General features: G+C 40.7%; 1 protein-coding gene across 1 annotated transcript in view; it reads right to left on the reverse strand.

The window, feature by feature from the left end:
• LOC110954839 (ras-specific guanine nucleotide-releasing factor 1-like) overlaps window positions 1-24,842 on the reverse strand; it is a 29,024-nt gene extending 4,182 nt beyond the window's left edge. The window contains exons 1-20 of the mRNA XM_022199560.2: window positions 24,245-24,842; window positions 18,999-19,105; window positions 17,544-17,691; window positions 16,666-16,758; window positions 14,360-14,613; window positions 14,153-14,232; window positions 13,578-13,771; window positions 12,183-12,292; window positions 11,726-11,844; window positions 10,921-11,081; window positions 10,721-10,784; window positions 9,493-9,635; window positions 8,587-8,669; window positions 7,710-7,958; window positions 4,970-5,343; window positions 4,362-4,478; window positions 1,844-2,014; window positions 899-1,005; window positions 675-787; window positions 116-176 (exon numbers count right to left, since the gene is read on the reverse strand). Coding sequence (XP_022055252.1) covers window positions 116-176; window positions 675-787; window positions 899-1,005; window positions 1,844-2,014; window positions 4,362-4,478; window positions 4,970-5,343; window positions 7,710-7,958; window positions 8,587-8,669; window positions 9,493-9,635; window positions 10,721-10,784; window positions 10,921-11,081; window positions 11,726-11,844; window positions 12,183-12,292; window positions 13,578-13,771; window positions 14,153-14,232; window positions 14,360-14,613; window positions 16,666-16,758; window positions 17,544-17,691; window positions 18,999-19,105; window positions 24,245-24,520 — 3,024 coding nt within the window. The 5' untranslated portion in view covers window positions 24,521-24,842. The remainder of the gene's footprint in view (window positions 1-115; window positions 177-674; window positions 788-898; window positions 1,006-1,843; window positions 2,015-4,361; window positions 4,479-4,969; window positions 5,344-7,709; window positions 7,959-8,586; window positions 8,670-9,492; window positions 9,636-10,720; window positions 10,785-10,920; window positions 11,082-11,725; window positions 11,845-12,182; window positions 12,293-13,577; window positions 13,772-14,152; window positions 14,233-14,359; window positions 14,614-16,665; window positions 16,759-17,543; window positions 17,692-18,998; window positions 19,106-24,244) is intronic.
• Window positions 24,843-25,626: the final 784 nt, after the last annotated feature.

A 25,626-nucleotide genomic window follows, 5' to 3' on the forward strand; every position in this document is an offset into this window, starting at 1 on the left:
CAGCAGCAAAGCATTAACAATACCAAAGCAAATATCATGGCTACAGGACACTCACTAATTTAAAGAAGAAACAGTGGTTTTGTTCTGAAATGGCTTTTTCTAATCTGTCTCTCACCATCTGTGTGATCTCTTCGAGGGTGACCTGGTTGTCTCCTGGATCCTCCTGAGTGAGAGTCCTGCATACAAGAACACATAAGTGCCATTATTTTGTTGGCTTAGTTGGTTTTGTCCAAAATCACTACAGCCCTGATGCATATTAAGAGCTCAGCTTGGCCTGGTACCCTGGGTATTCATTTCTGTTTTTGTTACGTTCGGTGTCCACTTCAGAGCTTGAATTGTATTTTGACAGGTTTGTTAGATCACACACCAAATGTTTGTTTTGTTTTTGTTTTTTGCCTCTAGTTTTGCTATGTTGTAGCAATTTAAGTGTCTGCTCCATCTTCCCCAGAGGATCAGAGTGCACTTCAGGGACTGCTGCTCAGCAGAAAGGTTGAAAATGTAGGCCAGGGTCTGGGCTGATGCATTTTATCTCAAGTTCCTGTTTTTACTACCTCAAATGAGTTTGGGCACCAAAAATAGTCTCACAGAAACTTGTTTTTCCACAAGGTTGTCACAAATCAATGTGTCATATATGACTGTATGGTCAATCAAGCAGTGCTAACGGTAAAACCAACCTGATAATGTTGGCAGCTGCCTTTCTTTCCTGTGTCAGGAGCTCTGGGTCATGCATCACCTCCTCCAGGAAGCCAATTACCCGCATCTTCAGCTCTGTGTTCAGCTCAAAGTCCTGAGGACCCACACAGGAACAACAACAGTGTCATTACAGAGGTGTTGTCTTCTCCTGCATAGACATAGAAGGATGGAAAGAAACAAGAAATAGAAAGGAAGTGAACTGCACCTGGGAGTGTTTGGAGACCCAGTGACGCAGTACATTCAGCACTCTGTTCGTGGCAGCTCTTCTGATGACAAACTCTTTGTCTCCATTCCTCTGGTCTGTAGGAAAACCTGAAACCAAAGTGACATTCAAACTGAATCCCTACAACATAAAACAGGCTGATATAGCATCATTATTTTATATAATTGTCTCCTTTACAATTTGACATTTTGCTTCAATATACAGAAAGCTACAAGTCAAATGTTATTTTTAAAATATGAACATACATTTGGTTTGAGTTTTTCCTGTAGCCTCGATCAGCATTATCTGTGCAGCCCCTCATTCCTCTAGCTTTGACTCTTACCAAACAGCACTGATTAATGTACTTTAACAGAATGACACCAATAATAAAACTAAAAGCATGAAGGATGTGTTGTAAAGCTCATTTGGTATAATAGAAATTTGAACTTTGTCATGTTTTTTTCCCCAAAACATGCAGTCAGCAGTTGTTAAAATTTCATTATTTCATTCACTACCTAAATCAATGAGAGAAAAAAATTAATAAAATAGTGCATTATGTGAAAGAGTGACTATAAAACAGTTCAAATATGAAAGTCAATATTACTGAGACAGATGTTTAAATGAAGGCCTAAACTGAGCAGAGCACTTGATAAGATGTGTAATTCGTTTGGGGCCCTCTGGTGGTCATAAGACACTAAGCCGCTTATGCTTTCAACCAATAAGGTCAGTCGATCTCTGACACAATCTAACTGCATTTTCCCTAGAGGTGTGCCAACATAATCCAACCAGAATTAAACTTCTTCAAGAGTCATCTGTTGTTTGATCGCCGAGCTTTTTTTCCCCTGTACATCATTCTAGATTTCAGATAGTGTTTGTGTAACCAGGTCACAGTTGGTCCTCGACAAGCTTCTCCAGTGATGAAATGCAGATTCCACTCGTGTGACTAACCTGTGCTGGCAAGAGACATACGACGGTACTTCTCCTTGGTTGGGGTGCCTTCATTGGCACCGGCGGTGGCGATAGCGAAGGCTGAGGCAGCAGAAAGGGCACTGCGGTTGTTGTCCAGCTCCCGGCAGGATGACACCACCATGCCGTTGTTGAAGGAAAACAGGGAGAACTCTACAGGGAGGAACACAGAATTAAGAGATTTAAACTTGTGATTACATAAGGCTGAAGGGACGCTTCCTTCAAATTCAGAGCATTTCAAACAAACTGAAAGACACCAACTTGACAGCAGTCTCAGTGAACCTTTCTGAGCTTCTTACACAATCAAGCTGAAAGGGAAATTGATTAGGTGATTAAAACTGACTTGATTAAGCTCATACAGCCCCACATGTGTGCAATCAAACTAAGTTGTGGACCAGTGGAGGGCAACAGAGAGCTGAAACAGTGTGTCCTGCAGCTTGTGGCAGCGACGGTGTACACTCCACTGTGTCTGCCTCCCTCCTTTCCTTCCTCCTGCCTTCCTCCGTTCAGCCGGGGGCGGAATAGAAGAACACGCACATCGTTGCTAAGGTACAAGGTTTCCTTCCACCTACTCACACAAGGCACTGGCTTCCCTTGTATCCAGCACCGTGGGAAGAGAACACACTGGGGATGAATTGTGCTTGACTACCTACGGGGTGGATGCTCCCTCTCTGTGCGGTACGGGGAGGGCCAGGAGTCTGTGGGTGGTATTTATCAAGACCTTATTTGGCTATTTCTATGCTTGTCGTCTTCCGAGAGAAAAAAAAAGTTTGCTATAAGTCTGCTGCAGCTATATTTATTTACCTCTATGAATTGCTCCTCTCATCTCAACCTTTAAACACTTCTCACATGCACATTCTGACTGTACAGCGCTTATCGTTTTTAGCCTGGATGGTAAAAATACCTGATGCTGCCTTGGATATTGACATCAACCAAAAACCTGATTTGGACCTAAAATTGAAATTTTTCAACTGCTTGATTAAGCCTTACTATTAAAGGTGCTTGAAAAAACATGAAGCAGTAATGGCAGCTGATTGAACATTTGCTCAGTGGTTAAATTGTTACTTACAAGAGGCATAAGATGTCATTTAAGGAGGAATAAATGCTAAAAATATCAAGTGATTGAAAGAAATCTAGATTGGGTGGAAAATTAAAGGAACAACCTGAAGCCAAAGGTGAGGAGACTGGGTGGTTTTGTTGTGACAGCACGATTTTGTTTGTGACTTTTTCCCTTCAATATACGGTTAAAAAAAATCTATACTTTGTCCTTTGATGAAATATTTTAATCCTGATGGCCTGGTGGTTTCTTTCAGAATGACAATGTCTTCATCCACAGGGGTCACTGAATAGTTTGATATATCATTTACTATGGCCTTCGCCAACCCCAACTTCACACTTTTGTTAGATTTTGAACCGACATGTTATAGAGCTCTCTTCAACACCATCATTAAAACACCAAATGAGCAGTAAAACTTTAGGAATAACAGTGTTTCATCCCAATAATACTGTTCCAGCAAGTTGGACGGTCAATTCCAAGTTGCCATGTAGCTGTTTTGGGACCATGTGGTGGCCCAACAAACTGCTAGGACAGTTTATTTTTTATTTTCCTTCAATTTGTCACTTGTCTGCAGTTTGACATTTACCTTTTTGCTTTGATCTAGAGGACAAGACTGACAGCACTCTAATATCTATACAAGAAATATCAAATTAAAGCCAGTTGGCCCATAATTTAGTAAGAACCGTCAACAAATGGAAACAGCTAGATGGTTGTTTCCACAAGTATCAGAATCTGCCAATTTATTAATCAAGAACATCATGTGTGACAGGTTATTTGCTCAACTATTTCACTTCAAACATGTAACCACACCGTACACCACAATAGTTTTTGTACATATTAAACAAACATGGTCTAAATGCTAAGTTTCCCCTTTTACACTCTTACTTTACTATTATTTTGAGATAAATAATTCTGTGTGGTCCCTTCTGATGGTTAAACAGTCAGGAAATACCATGCATAGGCTGTAGTCTAAACGCCAGCTGGTGTTCTGCTGGACAATTACAGTTTTTGTTTTCATTGTATTCCAATGTATTTCATTTATCCATCCGTTTGACTGCTCATTTCATAATTCTGTGTTTTCTGACAAATAAATTCATATAACCTGCCAGTTGGAATTATTCATTCAAGCGGTCATAGAGGATGTAACATATGAACAGTGGGCCTGTTGATTTTTTTATTGACATGATGTATTATTATTGATCTTATTTTATCATATTTTCATTTGCCAAGACGCTCCACTGGCAAGCGGTGTATGTCAGCAGCACTAACCACTAAGCTACTGTAATTTGCCAGCTCTTACATTCCTGCCAAGTCATTTGTCTTTTTAACTGGTGGGCTGGGATTTAAAAGTAGATCACAAGATGTTCTAAACAAGACATAGAACAGTTTCAACAGCTTTAAGGGTTCTCCATACAATAGCAGGGAGACAGAGTCGTACTGTACCCGAGTTTTTTGACTTGACGTTCTTGGGTGTTGACGGCGACTTGGGAGGAGACATTTCTGCTTCTGCGTCGTCACTCTGACTTGGGTCTTCATTGCATTCCTCTCTTACAGACAGATCTGGACACAGAGAATATTTCACAGTTAAGAGAAAAGGCAGCAAAGAAGACGACATACAGAGAGGCCTAATTGTGATGCAAACAGGAAAGTTGGGAGAGAAAATGAAAAAATGATGCTCATATAGTTTGAAAGAAACATGAATGTTATTACAAAATCTGTATGGTCAGCTAAAATGTCTATGAGTGTTTTGTCAAAAAAAATAAAAGTTAGATCCTAAGTTTGAAAAAATAAAACATGATCATTGTTTTTTAAAAATCTAATAAAAACTTATGCTTGCATATTTACAAGCACATTCCCCCAAGAGTTTGTTGTGTTGGCTGCTTTTTTTTACTGTTCAATCCCAAGAGATACGACTGCTAATAACCCAAAAATATTTATTAGTAACACTTTTAAAAAGCACAATACAGAGGAAACTGAGTTGTAAAACTTGTAAAACAGCTAGCTAAGTAAACTTTAACCCATTAAAACTGAGCTTGGACGGTGGCTCTGACCTTGCTTGTTGAGGACAGACTCGTCAGTCTTGCCTTCAGTTTTGGAATCTCCCTCATCAGAGATTTTGCTGGCCATGGTGCTCGACACATAGAGCTTGTTAATGTCAAGGGTGGTCTTACTGAAGGGTGACATGGTGGAGTGCATGCTTGCATAGCCATTGGGAGAACAGCTGAGTGCAGCCAGGTCCAGGGCTTTGCCCCCTGTGATGATGGGGATGTTGAGTGAAAGTTTGCGACGGCGGTTGGGAGAGGACGTCTTGGTGATGGAGAGAGGAGGAGGGGAGGAGAACTTGCGGCTGGCACGTGGCGACGTGGGTGGTTCACCGTAGAGGAGTTTGTTGTTCTGACTGCTGGCAAAGAAAAGCTCCAAAGAGCTGCAGGAAAAGAGAGAGTGAAAGAGAGGAGAAAAAGGAGGCGCATGTGAAAAAGACAGAAGGATGAAGTGTAAGCAGAGTATCTTTTATTACTAAAGGGCAACTCTTTTTCAATTTTGGATTAGAAATATCCTGCAATCCTAATAGGAGAGAGTGGAAAGTTGAGAAATGGTGATAACAGGGGTGCATGATGCACTTGGTGTCTGTACACAGAAACAGAGAGGGAACACATTAACCACAGGGCTCTTCGGGAGCTCCTGCCTCCTTTATTTAAGCTACATTGTTTAAGACAGCATCCTCCTTGCACTGAGAGCCACCCCCTCTGAAGGCCTATAAATAGCATGTCAAGTGACAGTGTGGGAGGCACGGGTGCTGCCAACAGCAACCAGCCCAGGGGAGGCCCACAGAGACATGGGGAGAGAGAAACTGAGAGAAAAGGGGAGCCGGATTCAGAGAGGGAAAGTGGGAGAAGGAGACAGAGGTGCACTGCAAAAAAAAAAAAAAAAAGCAGGGGCGAAAACAGTGATACAGAGAGGGAGGGGGCGAGAGAGGACCAACATAGTGGCTATGGATTCCACCACAGCGAAGGCTGCTGGCTGCGAGTGGGCGAATGGGAAGCCTCCAGCCCTGTATGGCGTTAGCTGCAGCCATGTTGTGTCTCCTTGCGTAAATTCACAAAACAATAAAGTATGGAGGTGAGAGGCTCAGAGCTTGGACAGGGGGAGGCTAGGTGGATATATGACAAGAGAGGGGGGAGAAGAAGGGGAAAGGGGAGGCAAAAGGAAAACGTGAAGGAAAGAGCAAAGAGATTTAAGCGAGAACAGAAGTAAAGCAGGAAACATGAACGAGAAGAGGAGCAGGAGGTGAGAGGAGTATGACAGAGGAGGAGGACAGAGGAGGAGAGGAGAGCAGGGTCTGGGTGCAAAACACCACCATCAATATTTAATACCGTAGAGTCGCTGCAGATGATGGGAGAAAGGGAGAGAGGGAGGGAGGGAGGGAGAAGACGAGTAAAGAAGGAGAGGGTGGGGTCCTGCAGCAGAGTAAAGGGTTGCCATGGTGACAGCGCAGCGGAGAGAGGGATGGTCAGACTTGTGGAAAGAAAAATAAAAGTGAGAGAATGGAAAAGGGTAAGGAGAAGAATGAGAGAGAAGAGGAGGGGTTAGGGAGAGGTGGGTGGACGCAGGACCCAATTAACTGTGATGGCGGACAGAAGATGTGTTGGTGTGACCTCTCACTGCCTCCTCTCCAGTCCCTTCTCACCTGGACAGGATATGATAGCATGATGGGCTGCTTATAGACAGTCCACGTGAGAGCAAAGACTAATTCAGACACCGGGGAAGTCCCACCTCTTCACTGCACCATTACAGCACCGTTGCTGCATCCTCAGGAGGAAAATATGTAGAAATCCTAAAACTTTGCTCCTTTTTCAGTTTTCACAAGCTGCAAGGATCGACCTGGCAGTGAACTACTTGCAGGCGTAAAATGTAACAAACCACTGTAGCTCTGCTGTCTGAAGCTGCCTACAGAAAAGCTAAGTGGGAATGTGCAGGAATAAGCAAACAATTATGGATAAAATACATGAAAAGGGGCTTCCTTAGGAACAAAATTACAACTGGTGCTACACACAAGTGTACCAGTGAAAACAAAGAAGTACAACTTTGAACTTCCTCTTATCTGCCACACTCTCCTCTCAGAATACGTTAGGTACGATATGAACAGGACTCCAGTTTGAGGTGTTGGATGTGATTAGATATCACATAATGAATAATTATGCAGTTTCTTTGACTAAAACAGTTCAGGTTTGCCAACATTTTAGTTGGCTTTGAAAACCAGCTACTTGTCCCATGTTGGCTTAAAAAGTACATGTCAGAGATTGCTGTCTGTGTTCAGACTGATATATATATATATATACATCACAGCTGAAGCAATAGTTAAACATTTGTAAAATTTGGGAAATACACTGATATGTTTGCTTGCTTGTTAGAGTAGAATGAGAAGAACAAAACATCTGTCTGGCAAAAACAAAGCTATGCAGCAGGCAGCTTCAAAGCTTAGCATAAACATTTTAAATCATTTTGTCTGAAGGTAACAAAAACTGCATACAAGCCTCTTATTAAAATGATACAGATTGTTTTTTCAAACCATACCAGATGTAGTATCTTGCTGAAGTCTTATTAAGTTTGTCAGGCAACCAGGAGAGGCTTCATTTTTACTATTGTATAACCAATAAAAGAATATAACGTACTAATTACAGCGAGTCTTAAAGGTGCTGGTAGTCTATTTTGTTCATATCTAACAAAGAGATGTGAGAGTGCTATCTATCCCCTCATCTGACTGGAGTCACTTAGAATGAATTGACTCACCGTGCAGGGATGGCACTGATGGGCTTCTTGTAGATGGTGATGAGCTTGTCCAGCACCACGTCTGCGCTGGTGAAGACGCGGTAAGAGTGGAGGAAAGTGTTCAGGAAGTCAATGGAGAGGAAGCGCAGGTCGGTCAGCCTCTCCAACAAGCGCTCCACGCTGGCGTAGCGGATCTGCAGCACCTTGCAGGAGTTCATCATCTTACTGAAGCGAATGTCGACGTCATCGCAGTACAAGCTGGTGTCTGACCTGCGTTGGAGTTCAAGTGAGGTAAGGAATGTTACTCACAAGGACATCTCCAGTCAGCGCTCTTTAGCGGTCATGTGTGGGTCGGGGAATTAGCATTGCTACAGGTGGTTGTTGATATCAGAAAAGACTCGTCTGATGATTAGAACACAATAGCGTCATGATGATTTGCATAGCTGATAGAGTTTTACTAAAAGTTGACCTGGAGCAGTCACCCCACTGGTCTCTGCAGGCCGTGAACTTCAGCTTGGAAGGAGCTGAATCACTCACTGCCTCTGGAATATGCAAAGGATTGTTGGTAAGAATCGTGTCAGAGAGCTTTACTCAGGGGGCTTAGATTTTCCAGTAGAGGCTGTGTGCATGTTCACACAGGGGGTTAAGACTTGCTTTTAGGACTAATGTTAGCATTAGGTTAACATCAGTGTAAGGGGAAAAGGTTGTTGTGACGGTTAAGATCTGAGCTTAGGGATATACATGTATGTCATCGAGGGTCCTCTCAAACGTGTGAGTTTATGTGCTCTTTGTTCATGAATTTTTCATGCGTATGTCATGTATTTATGTAGTGACAATGCCAATCTCTGTATAGGCATGTATAATGTATGTGCGTTGCTGCATGGTGTCCGGCTCTCACTTAATCATCTGTGGCACGGTAACTTTGCTGTTCTCTTCGAAAGCATTCATCATCAGACCATTGCAGCGGATGTTGTCAATGCACTGTAAGGAAGGAAGGGAGAGCAGGGATCTCTGTGAGTGTTAGGATGCAAGAAAGTGAGGTAGTTCACAAACCTGAGGTATGTTTTCCATGATTGTTGTCCTGCAATTGATTCCCTCACTAACACAAAGTTTGAACACAGCTCGGTCAGCACTGTTTAAAGTTACAGCCACAAAAACCTAAAAGGGACGTTCAGGACTGTTTCTTTTAACCCTTGTGTCGTCCTGCGGGTCAAAATTGACACATTTTAGTTCGAAAATGTGTTTGGGAAAAATAATATTTTCACAGTAAAACTTCTGATGTCCACATTTTCATCATTTTTGGGAAATCTTTGAACATTTTTTTGGTGGAAAAAAAATGTTAAAAATGTTTCTTTAGAACATTCACAAAAAATCAATCAAAATCCAGTGAATTTCGTTGGATTTTGGTTGATTTTTTTGTGAATGTTCTTAAGAAAATATTAGAAGTTATACTGATGTATATGTAATCACTTTAGATATTTTTAGGATTTTTTGGAAATATTAACAAGAATTTTCTTGCCCAATTTGGGGATTTGTTTTAAATAAAACTTTTAAGGAATTATTGGAATTTTTTGCTGACGGTTTTGCAAATTTTCTGAAATTTGGGGAATTTTTTTGCTGAATTTTTTGCACTTTTTCACACAAGGAAACAATATTTTTGGTGCCTTTAAATGAAGACAACAGGAGGGTTAATATAATATCAAAGTTGATGTTAGTTATTTGCAGTCTTAGCTGTAATTTTATGTGCTACTTCTAACTCACCTATTTACAGCTTAACCAGTACAATACAATTGGAGGTACACACCTGGCTGATGTCACTGGTCCACGCTGACTTCTCCTGTCGGGATGAAGCTACCAGGATAACAGTGTAAGGCTGGCTGTCTTTGGGCTCCACCATCACCTTAAAGTCCAGGTGCTCCGTGTCCTGGCCGCTCCGCTCCCCTTTGGCTGCAAGACAAACTTTATTTAAACTTATAATGACAGCATGAAAATGTGCACATCAGCAATCCTCAGCTGCTGTTTTTTAATGTAACTTTGAGAGTTCCACATGTAATGTTCAATCATATTCTGTGATGCGTGTTTTATTTAATATAGATTTTTGCATTCATAAACACACGCTGCCAAATCAAGACTGAGTTCTGTATTTGGCAGTGCAACCGCCATTTCTCAGATGGCCTTGCAGATATTCTGCAGCCAGTTTTGAGAGGACCAAAGATACAAATGTCTTACTTAAATAATGTCAGTCTCTGCGTTTTCAGCTAAAGACGACTGATTCTTACCATCATCTACTGCAAAAACAATTGCCTTCATGCTGTGTGAAAGCCTTCAGAAGATTAAATCCCTATATTCATCCAGAAGCAGCAGCAGGTATGTTTTCCATTCCGCCTCTTATTTCTCAAGTGAATGGCAAAACAACAGCACTATTATGCACAATAATCAGTTGTGGTTACTTTGATTAAGTCGTGTGCAACCAATATCACTGAAGCAACAACTATGACTGTGGTTGTTTTGGGCAAATTCAGTGTCTGAATCAAAGAAATCATACTATGAAAGAAGAAAACACACACAGCTCTAGGCATGTAAATAAAAATGATACGTTTTTGCGTACAAAGTAATCAAAAATAGGTAAGCTGATCAACTCTCTCCCTTTATGACAGTCCTAATAAAACAGTTAATGCAGGAGTGGAGAGTAAAAGGTGGAATGAAGCAAGAACTGAGAGTAAACGGCTTTATAGAAACACAAAAGAGTACAATTTCTTTATAAATTACACATTCAAATTTGACTTCTCCCAAGTTTCCTGGTAAATATTTGTGAAAATTAATATAACGAGGAACACACACTTTGTACAGTTTCGTTAATTCACTGGCAACACGATTGTTTTCTACCAAATGCCAAATACTTAAATACAGTTTGTCAAATATCCTGAGGGAAAATCATTTGACGTTTCAGCTAATACACACAGTACACACTCTACAACCTCCACGTGTATACATCGTGAAAACATAGAAGTATATTGTACACGGTGACTTACACTCATCATCTGTGCCCTCTGGCTCCTCCATCAGAGTGCAGTCTATGAGAGACACCACTCCATTCTGTGATAGGGTTAAAGGCCACATGCAGCACATCATCATCAAGCACATCGCCTCAGGATGCAATGTTTTACAGAAATATGTTATATGATGATATGATGGGAGGAAAAAAAAACATTTCCAGAGAATCCTCCTGTACCTTAGTGATGTGAAGTTTTCCTCCAGACCCTCTGGTACAGATGATGAGATGTTTGGAAAAGAGGAAACACTGTCGTTCACCTTCCTTCTTCAGAGACAGAGAGCCCAGCCGGCCTCTTGTGATCTTCCCTTTTTCACTCATTGGCACCTGAATTAGAGAACCTGTGGAGTCATGAAGAAACATATTAAAACACACGAAAAACACACGTCGCTTGTTGTCAGTGTTTCATAAATCGATCTTATAACTTTCAAAAACCTTGAAAATTACAAACTAAATGACACTTTCACTGCGGCGCCTGCTTCGTAGTGTTCATTGATGTGTGCAGGTAGTCAATGTAATGTGAGATTAGAGCGCATAAACATTCAAAGTTCTAGAGAAATACAGAAGGCATCCATTTGTATGTCAGTAATCAGTGATTTCATTTACATGTTGCATCTGTCATGAAATACATTAAATGTCTTGAAGAAATCAGTGAAGTTTAGACTTCAGAGTGTTTCTTTCCTTCAGTGTTTAACCTCAGCTGACATTTAAATTTATCAGTTAACCGAGAGGTCATCAAACGAACCAATGAGGGTAAATGGTTCATTGCACATATATTTATGTTGTAGATTTGTATATATTAGTGTGTCTCTTTATACTTATATTGTCTTTTATGAAAGTGTTTTTTTATTGTCTTATGGCTGAAACCGGGACCAGGGTCTAATTTCGTATTGTTTCATGTGCAAATGTGGAAAGATATGACAATAAAGAACCTTTGACCTTTTAAATAAATGTCTTCTGTTCAGGGTCAGGGTTTATAACTCACCTTGTCTTACAAATGTCTGGCTGGTGTCAAGCAGCACTTCACAGCCCTCCACAATCATCCGCTCGATGGCCAGGTTCTTCCTGATGTTCTCCGTCTCGCTCACCTCGTCATGCATGATTCTGAAAGGACAAATAACCATTAGTTCAGGCACTTCACGGTTAACGCTGTGTATGCTTTTGCTTTTCTTTAATGGGTTTCACCAACTGTGTAAAACTTTGGTTCATCATCACCTCATGTAAACTGAAAGGACTGACCAGAAAGTCACATGGATCTGACAGAAATCTTTGTGTAACGTACGTACTACTTGAATGCAGTATCGGCAATTTAGTGTCAGTCTTCTTTAAATCTCTACAAAGCTGTGACCCAATCAAGGCTTCTCAGTTTCTATGAGCTGTATCATACAGTGCAATATACAATAAAATACTTTTTCTGTTTGACTGACTGACAGTAGGTCTACCTGGAAAGCTCTTCCAGCTTTGACTTGGCGTAGTCCAAACTGTTCCTCTCAACGTGCTCATGGGGAGTGTGAGCCAGCAACTCATGTAACGTCAGGATGTAACGAGGGATCTGAGAGAGAAAAGAGATTTGTATTTGCACACGTTGAAATTAATTTTTGTGTGTAATGTACACTTCAAACTTTGAAAAGTCAAGCAATGTCAAGCATCTTGACTCTAATGGCCTTGCAACGGTAATTATTTGGTCCTGAGGACTGTCGAGCCTGAAAGAATGGAAGATCACTTTGGAGTTTATAAAATGTGTTACTTCAGCTATTATCTTGAACCTTTTACTATTCAGAAAGCTAAAGATTCACTTTGAGCTGAAACTAAACACTGTCATTGAACCAGCCATGAACCACGTTGTGTATTATATAGAGTATCTCACAATTAAATAAATTCTAGGTACTCTATATGTTAGGACTATAGCTAGCTGTAGATTCCTTCATGTGCTAATGGTGCAGTCCAATCACAAGTGAAAAACACAGAAACTGAAAACTGGAATAATTACTTATTTTTTTCAAAAATCTAAGTTTGAAGCAACACTCAAAACCTAAAAAAAATAAAAAAAAATAACCTGCGATATAATTACGCATTTGTGAAGCAATGATAAAATGGACAGTGAATGTTTTAATTGATTTCTTTTTTGCCACAAATTAAACAATGAGCTGCAAACAGCAGTATCGTTGTGCTTCGGTGCAACTTTGAAAACCTTAGTCCTCATTTGATATGAGCGCTCTACTAAAGTGCAACTACTGTTGCCACTTTTAGTGGAGACAAATGTAATCTAGTTAGTGAAGTTTACGAAGCACAGACCGGACAAGTTGTTCATTCCAACACATAACATCTAAAGTGACATTTCACAATGGGCTGACTCTTTGAAATGTGAGACTGGTCAGAATGAATTTTCAAAATTCCAAGGGCTGTTACTGCTGAATTATTAATCTGATTATGAATACATGGTGTGATTTTGGAGGGGGGAAAAAAGCACAGACATGAGCTTTTTTTTTGTACTGTGCAGTGGTTTAACTGGTAGGAGTCAGAAATGAGAAAATTTAAGAAGGTGCACTTGTTCCCTCAGATGCTTCACAATACAAAGATACTGGGGTTTTGCTTCAAGTAAACCAAAGCTACTTTTTTCAGGCAAGTACTTCCCCAAATTTAATACAGTACTGCACAAGAATATATTTTACTGCAGTGTCGTCAGAGTACAATACTGTGAATTTAAAGAAAATATGATTGGAATTTTAAGGAAGTTGATTTACAGGTTGACACTGAAAAACATAGATATTCCAAACCAAATGAAACTGCATGTGGATTATGCAGCATTAGAGCAGTAATCCATCCTGGAATTGTACCTGAAACATGGGGTAAGTGAGGAAGGTCTCCAGCGTCCTCTCCTCACAGTCCGGTTTGGCCTCGTACTGCTTCAGCAGCTTGTCGAAGTCTCGGTTCTGTTTGCAGTGAGCCAGGATCTGCAGGCTGTACTGGTGGTTCCTCACAAACTCTTGGTAGATGTTCAACATTGGCAGCAAGATGTCAAACAGGTCAGCTGGAAAGACACAAACAACAAATGAAAGAGAAGTTATGTGACCCGTGTTTGTAAATACATAAATTAGGAAAAACTAAACTCAGCCCAATCTCTGTTAAATCATTAGATCTTGATTTGAAAAATGAAATAAGTTGTGCATCCTTAGAAGAATTCAGTGTTTACATACTTACTGTGTGAAGCATGTAACCACAAACCAAACTGTATTGTATTGAGTTGGTGAAACAAATCTCAGAAGTACTGTAAATATCTCAAAAATACTCCAGAATGAATTGATTAAATTAGCTGACGTATCATTAGGATGAACTGACCCTTTAACAAATCCCATTAAAAACAAGACTGCTCTTGATCATGTGAGTGACTGGTGGTATCTGCTTCTCTTACCGAGCACCAGAGTCGGCCAGCTGGCTATCCTGGCCTTCAGGCCCTGGTAGAAGATCTGGTGGAGGAACATGATGGTCTCACTAATAAAACAAACAAGCAAAGTGGTGCTCATGAGCTGCTGTTTCTCCTTCTCCTGTTCCCAAGTGTTCCACAGCTAACACTGTGCCGACTCACACCACTATCACAACCAGTCTGACTGCCAGCCACCTGTTAAGGAAGATGCTGCTGACATCGTCGTGGGTGATGGGGGGCTTCTTGGAGCTGGCGGCCATGCGGAGCGGCCGCAGGAAGTTGTTGACCAGGATGTGGAGTTGCTGGACGTATTCGGCTTCGGCCTCCAGCATGCTGAACACCACCTGGTTCCTCTTCCTCATGCTCTCAGCGTGGGGTGAGCGGATGTAGTCCTGGATGATGGTTTTCCACTTCCTGCGGCAAATCCAGCCTCTCAGGAAACTCTGGACCTGTGATTTTATAAACAAAACAAAACACGGCACACAAAAGATGGCTGTGTGTTAAAGTGTGTGTACTTGAATTAATCCAGTGTCATTTTCTCTACACAAAAAGAAGCATAATAGATCAGTGGTGCCTGATTTTCCTTAGAAAATTGGATTCCAAAAGGTTATGTTCTACTTCTGTTGGTTACTTCATCTTAAATTACTCACATGAAGCAGTCAGGACCAGTGGACCTGTGCACAAACACTGGATGTGTTCTCAGTCAGTGCATGACAACACATAAATGTGGAGAAATATAAGATATATGGATATATTTAGCATTAGCCTGAATGAAACATTACCTTTATAAAAACATGTTTATTAAAGGTAAAAACTTTATGATGTATTTGTCACAAATCCAGGTTTTGGAGTGCAACTTCCTGAAAATAAACTTAAAGTAGACTTTCAAAATTAGATCATTTATCAGAGCCAGAAACTGTAAAAACAGAAAGAATCAACATATTAATAATCAATCATATTATAATAAACATTCGGACGTTCCTTGAACTAACCATGATGCATGGTTTTGTTGGCAGAATTAACCAAATTGAAGCTTAAAATTGTGATAATCAAAATCACTTTATTTTATGTGATGTCTCATTTAAAATGTCACAAAAACTAAACTGATGATTGATTTCAGTTCAACTGCAGGTTGTATTAAAACAGAACAGAAAGAGGACAAATATGGAAACAAATTAAAAATGTAAAAATGCAGAGTCATTATTTTTTAATGCCTGGAACTTGTACATATGTTGTACATATTGACTTGTTTTTTAATTATGTAACATAATTCATTGTAAAAACTTTCCCTTTTTTCCCCCCTTTTTGAATGATTTATGGTATTATAACTTTGGCATACTGCATAACAAACTTTTGGAGTTCTGTCTACTTCTAACCATGGTTGGTATGTTTCCATAGAGGTGCAGGACATTATACATTGTTGTGAAAAATTAGCTCAGAGTGAAAAAATATCCAGAAACTGCTTGAGGTTCAAAGGGTTAATAATGAATGTATTGTGCAAGGTGATCAAGCTGTCTACTGAACCCTTTATCTTTGCAACTTTGAAGTCGTAGTTTTTTGTTTTTTGTCTACAACTTGTTATAAAGTTTTGTTTTACTGTGTTTTCTTTATGTTGTTTTCATCTGTATTTGGAGACAGATAGTTGAAATCAGTGACTCGCAAGTTAACTTAATAGAATATTTCTTAAGAGTCAAATAGTTTAGTCAGCCGGTTGTAAAAACTTGAGATAATAACTTAACTGTTTGTTCCTCCTGCCCTAAAAATTCCAAGTTCAGTAATTTCCTACTTGCCAATAAGATGAGCTAAAGTTAGCTCTGATTTAGGATCACAGCAAATTGTACACACAATGATGACAAAGCACTATTTGACAAAGCAGCTATGGATAATGTGAAACTAACCTGTAGGTGACAGGCTGTGCAGACATAAACATTTAATTTGAGTCGTGTTTCTACTGACCTGAAAAATGTTGGTCTAACAGTCACTCTCATATTGGGTTCTTAATTTTCTGAACGTTGCGTTGGGCTGCCTGTAATGGTTGGAAATAGCTGCCACTGAGAGTGAACCAGACCATTAAAGTTGAAGGCTGGATAACCAAAACAAAAAGTCAAAAGACACTAAAACGCCTCGTGGAGCTGAGGGAAACTGTGCTTCCCAAACTTGTGGGCTGTTGATTTTTAGGATCAGTCGGTTGCTTCAGCAGAGCAGCAGAGAGAAGAAACCCGTAGTTGTAGTGGATGAGGAGCTCCCTGCTATAAATGCAAGTGTGAGCTTCCCTGAATGAATGAAGATTAAAAATAAAACCTGCAGGTGCCAGAGATGATGTAGCTTTTTAAAACCTGTCTGAGGAACGACACATATCCCTGATGCTGAAGCTGATCTTTTTAAAACCCTCAATCCTGTTCCCTCTTTGCACTACTTCGGTTTTTCTGAAAAACGAGAACAGTGAATTACGCTTTCCCCTGCTTTAGCCACTGTACAGCGACAAAGCAGCCACATCTTACCTTTTTGATCTTTTTGATCTCTGTATCGTCCTCACTGGGTGGCACCTCTGGATTTGATTGGATCTTCTCGTTGTCCTTCAGCAGTCCAGCGATCTGAAAAGGACCAACTCGATGAACTAAAACGAATACAACACACTGGATACAATCATAATCCTATTCCTGATCTTGGTCACTTCATATTCTCTCAATCCACTGCATGCTTTATTACGATTATTAGTGTGTTATTCAAATCTTCTAAATTGCTTTTTGAAAAAACTTTGTCATCGTCCATTAGCTGGTTGAAAGAATTCATACATGCAGAAACGATACCAGCCACATCAAAATGTCACTTATTGTATTTTATTCAAGTCTGTTGCATTTAGTCCTGTTATGTGCGACATCTAAATAAGAAAATAATGGACTGAAATTAGACAAAGCAAAACTCCATTACTAGTATACTCTGCAGCCATGAAAACAGAGACAGTAGATTATCTGGTGCAGACTGCAGTATCATGTACAACACAAGCTGATTCATGCATATTGAAAACATTCAATTCAATTGAAGCTGGCCATTAGCACATTAAAGAGAGGTGCATTTGATCTAGTTTAGACTGAATAATTAGGATACAAAACACTCAACAGTATTGCTGAGTCTCTAATAGAGGGATCCTGGGGCCACCGCGAGCTGCGACTCTCACCGTGAACTAACAGCTTTATGATTTGGAATCTGGGTCATGACCTTTGTCCTGTGACCATTTTCTGTCTTTATCCTCTAAGCCTGAATACTTTTATTTTCATTGTTCCTCTCTCCATCTCCGCTGTGTACAATAGAATAGAACCAAACACACATTCACGCACACACACAGGTATTACCAGCATGAAATTTCAAGGCGAGTTACCTCTGATTTTAGCCGCTCTATCTCGATTTCCCCATCCTCTATCTGTTGTCGAAGTTGCTTGGCAACCGTTTTCTCCGTCTCCACTATCTGGAGTAGATGAAGATACTTCTGCATGAGGGTCTCATGCTCTGTAGCCAGGTTCCTGTAACTATACAGACACACATGCACAGACATTGTAAGGGCCTCATTAACGCATGTTTCATGGACTCTCCATATATTTATCAAAGCAAAAGCAGACCTCTGATCAGCATAGATTTGAACCACAGACCTTAAGTCCACACAGAGTGCAGTGTGCTTATGCAACCAATTCTTTAAATACTTGGAAGCTTTGCACACCGCGTGTAAAAGCTGCTTCTGCATGAGCAATAATTCTGTACATTACTCAGTCCAACACTTTATGTGAAAGCCGTGCAAGGCTTAAAATCAGCACATCTGATTCCTACCAGCTCGTGTAACACCGCAAAATCTAGTTGTCTCAAAGAAATGTTCAGAAAGGGTTTTAGTTTAGTCTGAATCGACAACACAGATTGTTAACCTTAAAAGAAAATGAGTGGCAAAAAGCAGTTCAAAGCATCCAGACATCAGGAAGCTCTAAAAAATAAAATAAAATAAAAGTACCATGAAGATAATACAAGTCTGCATTGCCATGCTGTTCATTGCATTATAGGCCAACTGTACAGTAAGTGCTGCTGCCTCTACTGAGCTCTAATCAATTTAATCTTCAATGAGCCCAATCATATGACCTTTTGTCGTACAAATGCACTCTGCTGACATTTAGAGTGACAGCATTGCTTGGTTTCCATGACCCCCTTTTGTTCCTGAATCCTTTAGGGGGCATTTTACTCACTATACATGTGAAGACTAATAATCAATTATCAATATGAATAACAGCGATTTTTAAAATTTTTTTATATATTACTTTATAATTTGTGCCCAAAAAAGTGCATGAAGGAGATGTTACTGATTGCAGTACTCTATCTTATCAAGTTTGATCATATTCAAAATAATCTGTCATGAGGACACACATTAAGCTGATTTTCTATCAGAAATTTCAGGTTAATTGAACTTTGACCTCAGATTCTGACCTACACTGTGTGTCTGATTGGTTTCCTGTCAGGATGTTGAAGTTATAACTGTGATAGTTCATTTGTAACTCATATCTAATTTTAGCAGAATTTGAATTAAAGTCTGAAACATGCAAGCATCATAGAGGACATCTTAGCATCCCAGTTAGCTGGTTGGTGCGGCTCTTTGTTGTGCACACATTTTAGTGAAACCAGCAGTGGGATTCCAGGGAGAGCAATGCAGAATTGTCTAATATATTTGCAACAAAAACAAAACATTACTTATGACAGTACACTTCAGCTGGACTTGTTTATTGTGTTTTTTTGGCAATAGCAGTTAGCTCCAGATAACATGTGTGCATGTAGGTGAGAGGTCATGTGTGAGCGGTACCTGGCCTGTGTGATGGCAGCCACCCACTCGTCGCAGTCCTTGACGTCTTCTGTGCGCAGCTCCAAAGCCTTCTGGTTGTCATGATTGAATGTGACGGTGAAGTAATACTAGAAAACAGAAGGATGTAGAGCGAGAGGCACAAGTGGTAGTTCAGCATATAATGAGATGATCAGAATGTATTAAGAGTGGAAGAAAGAAGAACGAGCCTCACACTGTGATCGTAACTGACTAATTATTTGTTAAACCCACATTTGGTTGAAACTGAAGTGCTATGTATACATGGACATGTGTGTGAATGAGAGAGAGAGAGATCCTCAGAGGAAAGTCTTAAGAGATTCATTATAAAGCCTCTGTGCATTCTGTCTGTAACCTGGCAACTCACCTCTGAGTCGGCTGAAGCCTGTCGACTGACGCCATGTTTTTATTTCGTTTAGTTTTGCTTTTGTTCTGGCGATTTGGCTGCGTTTTAGCGACACGGACACCTATGAGTCCTCGGCCCTTTCCGCTCTCTCACCAATTATCTCCGCTGACCTTACAGCCTTAAAGGTTCAGTTATGGCAATTATGACGAATTTGTGTGGAATTGTTTTCTAATAGGCTTATGAGATAAAAAAAATCCTTCAAGTCAACAAAGTGGTGGTCACTGCCCTGTTAGTGCAGGCAGCCTGTTTGTAGTAGAAACGCATCAAATTATATAACACTGATGCATTGTAAACAGACCCCCACAAATCCAATATATTGGATTTTTTTTATCCCTCCCAAATGCCAAGAGCAAATCATTTGTGAAGGGGAGTAATGTTCCATATTTCCTGATGAGCAGCAGAACGGGTCTTTGTCAATAATGTGCTTCCCATCTCTCACATCCTGTGAGCTGGTGTGTCAAGCCTTTTAGGCAGCTATATTTAACTCCACATCACCACATTTTTGCCACAGATACAGTATCTGTTGGTAAGTGAGACAACATATCTAGTAGTAAGTCACTGTTTAAAATCTGTGAACAGAAACATTTCAATTTTAGCTGGACTTGGAAAAAAAGGCAAAAGATTACACTCAGAGTATGTCATGATAATGATCAGTACAATTTCCACTTAGCACACCTCAGAATCCTTTTATCTTCTCTAAAACATTTCTAATTTATAATAACAATAATCAAATTAGCCTTTTAAAAACCCTTTGTTTTACTTTTTTTGGCCTGAAATCCCTTAATGTTACACATACCTATAGCAGGGAGGTGTGCAGGATCCCTAACAATGAGGAGGCAAAACACAACAGCTATGTGCACATACAAATATTTATTGCATAACCTGAACTACTTTCAGTAAGCTAAAAGTGTAACTGGTCTAAATTAAACTTAAATAATTAAATAAGAAAAAATGAATTAACACTCCCATTGACACTCCACACATTTCAAATGTGTGGAGCCCACTTGTTCTGGTATTGTGCCTTTTTTTCTGGGTGCAGATTATTTCTGTTGCTTTAAACTGGCCACAGTCAGGCTGTTTATATATATACAACAAAGGTTTGTTGCGTAACCTACATTTCATGATTATACTATAAATTCAGTCCAGTGATCACATATCGAGACTGGTGATATATTATTGCAAATGTATCCATCTAAATGAAATAAACAAAGCAGGAAAACAAGAAGAACAAAACAGGCAGTCGACACCACCACTGCCGCCACCTGAGACGACCCACCGCCCATTTCTCATATGCCCATATTTGCTGTACTTGCTAAATGGAGCACAATGCCAAGGCATGTTGTTGCACATTTTGTTGGCCCCTTCAAATGCACTTTTTCAGATGCAAATAGGGGTTGCCATAGTAACTGTGGGCTTAAACGTAGCTCGCCTTCTAAATGGGGAATAAGAACATTTAAAAAGTAGAACACTCCAAAGAATACAATGAGAACGCAGAGATAGACGGAGAGGGAGGGAGAGAAAGATCTTTTGCCTTTTTGAGGAGTGAGGGCTATAAAAAGCGCTGTAGCCCTACAAGGTGGCAGTTGGCTTGGCATCTATTCGCTGCATTGTCCCTCTCCCTGTCACACACAGATAAGATCCAGCACTCTCCTGGCCATTCCTGCTGTAGCTCTGACACACACTCAGTGACACACACCACACGCACACAAACCACGAACGCTCTCCAGGAAATAGAACACAAAAAATGTTTTAAAAATCTGCTGTAATCCCAACATGTGACAGGTTTAATATCAGGAATGTACAGTAGCATTGCCTCTGACAACCTCTGCAGTCTGCTTATTGACTCAGGTGTTGTTCTTTGTTTTTCCAGAGTGGGGAAAGTGAAAAGGAAATCTGTATGCCCTGAGACACCTGGAGCATTGATTACTCCTCCTGTCCTCATTTCACCTTTTCTGTGGAGCCGCTCAGTTTTATAGATCGACATTGGCGTATGCGGGAGGACACAGCCAAGCAAACACAGACTTCAAGGCAAGGTGAGACGAATCCCACAAGATGCACAGGTGTGGACACATACAGACACGATTGATTGCACACTACAAAGTGTGCACCTTGAGCGCATGAAGAACAAGTATTAGTGCAAAATTTTACATACGTGTGCACATTTAATAAAATGGAATGAATTGCACAAACGGCACAAAACTGGGAGAATTTATTCCTGACACATATTATATAAAGGGACACGTGCTGAACAGAAGACTGTGTTATGCTAATTGAAGGCTTTCAAATTCAATTAATTCACTGTTGAAATAAATTCACTGGAGCAGTCTGCATGAACAGCTGTCATCGTAGATGTCACTCAGTTCCCATTTCATCCACAGAACAGAGCATGCATCTTCTCCTGACATGGTTTTAGGGAAATTGGCTCAAAAGTGAAAAAAAGTTGAGTTTTTCACACCATGAGAGCAACCAGCAAGTCCTCATAAGAAGATTAGTTATCTGTGTTTTCTGAAACAACAAATATAGGTATCAAAAAGGACCAGTATGAGCTTTATCTTAGTTAACATCTGCTTCATTTATGCAATTAAGCCTATCTGATTAACAGTTGTTGTTTAGAAAGCATGTTTAAATAAACAACTACTGTGCTTCCTTTCTGTAGTTGGTGTGACAAATCTGTAATGATTTTGTTTGAGTTAAAGGATACATAAAATGAACTCAAATGTATTTATTCTGGTGCTACATCGTATCCCATCCCTCCCGCTCCCCCTCCATCTCCCCATCCCTCTATCCCGCTCCACCTATCCCTCTCTACCTCTACCTCTCTACCCCTCTACCTCTTCTCTCCCGCCGGCCAGCAGCAGATGGGTCCCTCCACATAAAGAGCTGAGTTCTGCACAAGGTTTCTTCCCGTTAAAAGTAAAAATTTTCTTGCCACTGTTGCCTTAGGGCTTGCTCTGGGGGTTCAGGCACATGGGCTCTGTAAAATTGTCTTGAGACAATTTGACCTGTAACTGGCGCTATATAAATAAAATTGAATTGAATTGAATTGATACTAATCCTGACAAAGAGTGGAGGGCACAGAACATGTGGCAGGAGAGTTCAGCACCACGGACAGTGACATCAGGTACATTCAGTAACTGAAGGAATCTCTGCAGTTGCACATCACAGATTTACGCCTCTTCAGAGGTTATACAATAAAATACAACTGTTATAACAGGGTGTGATCCAAAACTAGCTGTACAATGTTTATCAGTGTGAAGTTGCATAATTCAACAGATTTTCATTGAGGCTTGGAGAAAGCAAAAATTTAATCCAATCATGTGCCATCTGAATACAAATAGAACTAAACTATCCTCAATGGCTCTATCCATATTTGGAGCAAAATACGATTTCTGCAAATGACATTAATCTTATTTGTGTTTATGTGTGCATGGATCCTAAGTAATCTTGCACTGAAGATATTTTACACTCCAAGGGGCAGCCTTACTTTCTGAGGTCCTAATCCTGAACCTCATCAACCCCACTTCCTGGTAGAATGGAGGAAATTTTCCAAAAACATATATGCAAAAGAAAAAACACTCCAATGCGAGAACACATGCATTTGTGTGCAAATTTGCAATAAGAAACAGTTGCCTTTCATTCTAGCATTAGCAGAAACAACTGTTTCCTCATAAACATAACAGATTCACTGAGCAGATCCCATCACTGACTTGTAACTCCAGCGGTCCATCCTCTGTGCTGCAGGGAAAGCAGAAGAGACTGCAGCTGGCAGAGCAGATTTCAGAAGGTGACTGCAGTCATAGCTCACAGCAGCTTGACCACTTCTCTGCCTCTTAAATGCTTTTATGCCACAATGTTTAGTTCTGTCAGCAGCTGCCTTCCAAGCCCCTCCAACCGCTTTCAATGGAGGCAACTGTGCTTTCACTGAGATTATTTCTGACTGTGTTGCTGGTATTAAAAAAGACACATACACACACACACAGTGGAAATTGTTTAGCCCTCACACATGATAATCCATGGCACTAAATGCTGGAGGAATTAAAACGAATGGAGTGGGGGGTGTAGTGAGAAACAAAAGCATGACTGGGACATCGTTTGGGTTTTCATTCATGGCTGTCGTTAACAACCCATGATAATGAGAGAGCTATCAAATGAACCGAGCCGCTATAAACCGGGGAGACACAGTTGCCAAGGTAGGATGCTATTAATATCAAGACAAGGAATTAAATCAATACGTCAAAACGACAGAGAAGGGGCAGCTCTCCTCCGCAAGATGGCAACCTACAAAGTTTGGATGCAGTTTAAGTTTACTCCTTATGTAAAAAAAATGTGCTGCATTACCAGGATGTTGACTAAAAATGCAGTATCTTATGTACAGATGTGATGCAATACATGCTATAATGACGAATGTATGGGGGATAGTTTGCAAAGTTTGCACAGAGAACTGCATTAATCCTGCCAACTTTGAGCCTCTGCGATGTTTTATTATATTTCATGCAATTACCTTTGCTGCACGCTGGGATGCTATTTTAGTGCAGAATCAACACAATCAATCAGTTTGGATGACGCTATTACGTAACTCTGGACGTCAAGTGAACTATATTGCAAAGGCATCTCGTGGAGATTGTTGATGGATGTATATATAACAAAGGGAAACTGTTTTGCTGCGTCCAAGAGACACGAGATCCCTTCATAAATGGCGCTTTAACGCAGAGCCAAAGTGATGAGTTTCAAAGAGCAACACAACAAGCAGTGCTGTCTCTGAGACGGATTACCTTGACAGTGTCAGTCAGACTTAAGGGAGCTCCCCGTGCGATCAATATCTTACCTGCTTCTCTAAGCATTCCTTCGCGGAGAGAGATGGTTTGGGTGACGGCGCTCTGTCACAAACAGATCCTTCCAACAGGTACAGTCCGGAGGGGCGTGAGCTGGAGTCGTTTTCGAAATAAAACAGCATATTCTGCAACAAAGCGAACCACTTTGAATGCCATTTTGTGTTGTCTGAGCTCTTCTTACTCAGGCAACCTCGCCTCGTCCCGTCCTTCTTCGCCAAAAGAGCCAGATAGGTGATATGGCCATCATTGAGTCTCATCCCCTTCTGCATTTTGGCTGAAAAGGATCTGCGGGGATGCCTGCGGATTCTTACATGTTCTTCATCTCAGCACGTCCGAAACACAGTCAGACTTGGTGGGCAGCAGCCCACTCCTGCGTACCCATCACCACTTGCCACACTGTGATGTTTGCAACGGCGAAGCAGAAAACGATGCGCGTCAAGAGTCGCCGTTTACGCATTCGACTGCGCTAATGTGTCCACGCTGCCAGCAGCATACTACAGCAGCCCCGACTCTCTGAAGCCTTGCTCATGAGCCCGACCGCTCATGATGAGGACTGGAGGATCCGCGTGCACAGCCCACACAGCCGTGAGCGCGCGCACACAAACACACTTCAGCATCCTGCAGTCACGTGATCCGTCCCCGTAGCAGCAGCAGATTTCAGCACCTTGGACAGAAACTCTGAGGAGGAGAGACACGGAGGGAGAGAGTCGCAGCTTCATCCATCCTGGTTCTGCAGGGATGATCCACAGGATGAGGCTGCGAGAACCATTCTGGTTCTGCAGTTTATCAATGGATGCAATGTACACACTAACCCCAAGAGAGGAACGATTTATTCCTCAGATTTACAACCCCATGTGGAAAAAGTCCACAGTGAAAGCCAGCATAAGGAGTCAAGATAAACCCCCACAGCAACATTTAAACCTTCTCTTAAAGATTTACTGGAATTCCTCAGTCTGGTAAAGATATCAGGAAAACTGAAGGACAGTTTATAAGTGAAGCGACAACATGTCATGAAAACAAGTCAAAAATGTAGATAATATCTGCATCAAGAATTTGTACTTTTACAAATAGGAAGTTGTTTCACAGTGTCAAACACATTCTTTTACAGATATTCACAACTATTTTTTTGTTTTTGTTTGTGACATTTGGAATCAGTATTCTACAGTGCCAGCCTGTAGGGACTAGAAAAGTGTACCATATCAGAATGTAGAGTTTCTTAGACTAATATCCATCCATTATCTGTACTTAGCCCTCTGTAGGGTCGTAGGGGATGTTAAGCTAATATGACAAACATTTTCCCGAGTGAAGCTGAAGGTGGCAGGCCTCAGTGTGAGTACCTGCCTCTGGAGGTGGAACTGGTGCATGCATAATACAA

Source organism: Acanthochromis polyacanthus, chromosome 2 (assembly GCF_021347895.1).
Source record: "Acanthochromis polyacanthus isolate Apoly-LR-REF ecotype Palm Island chromosome 2, KAUST_Apoly_ChrSc, whole genome shotgun sequence".
Lineage (NCBI taxonomy): Eukaryota > Metazoa > Chordata > Actinopteri > Pomacentridae > Acanthochromis > Acanthochromis polyacanthus.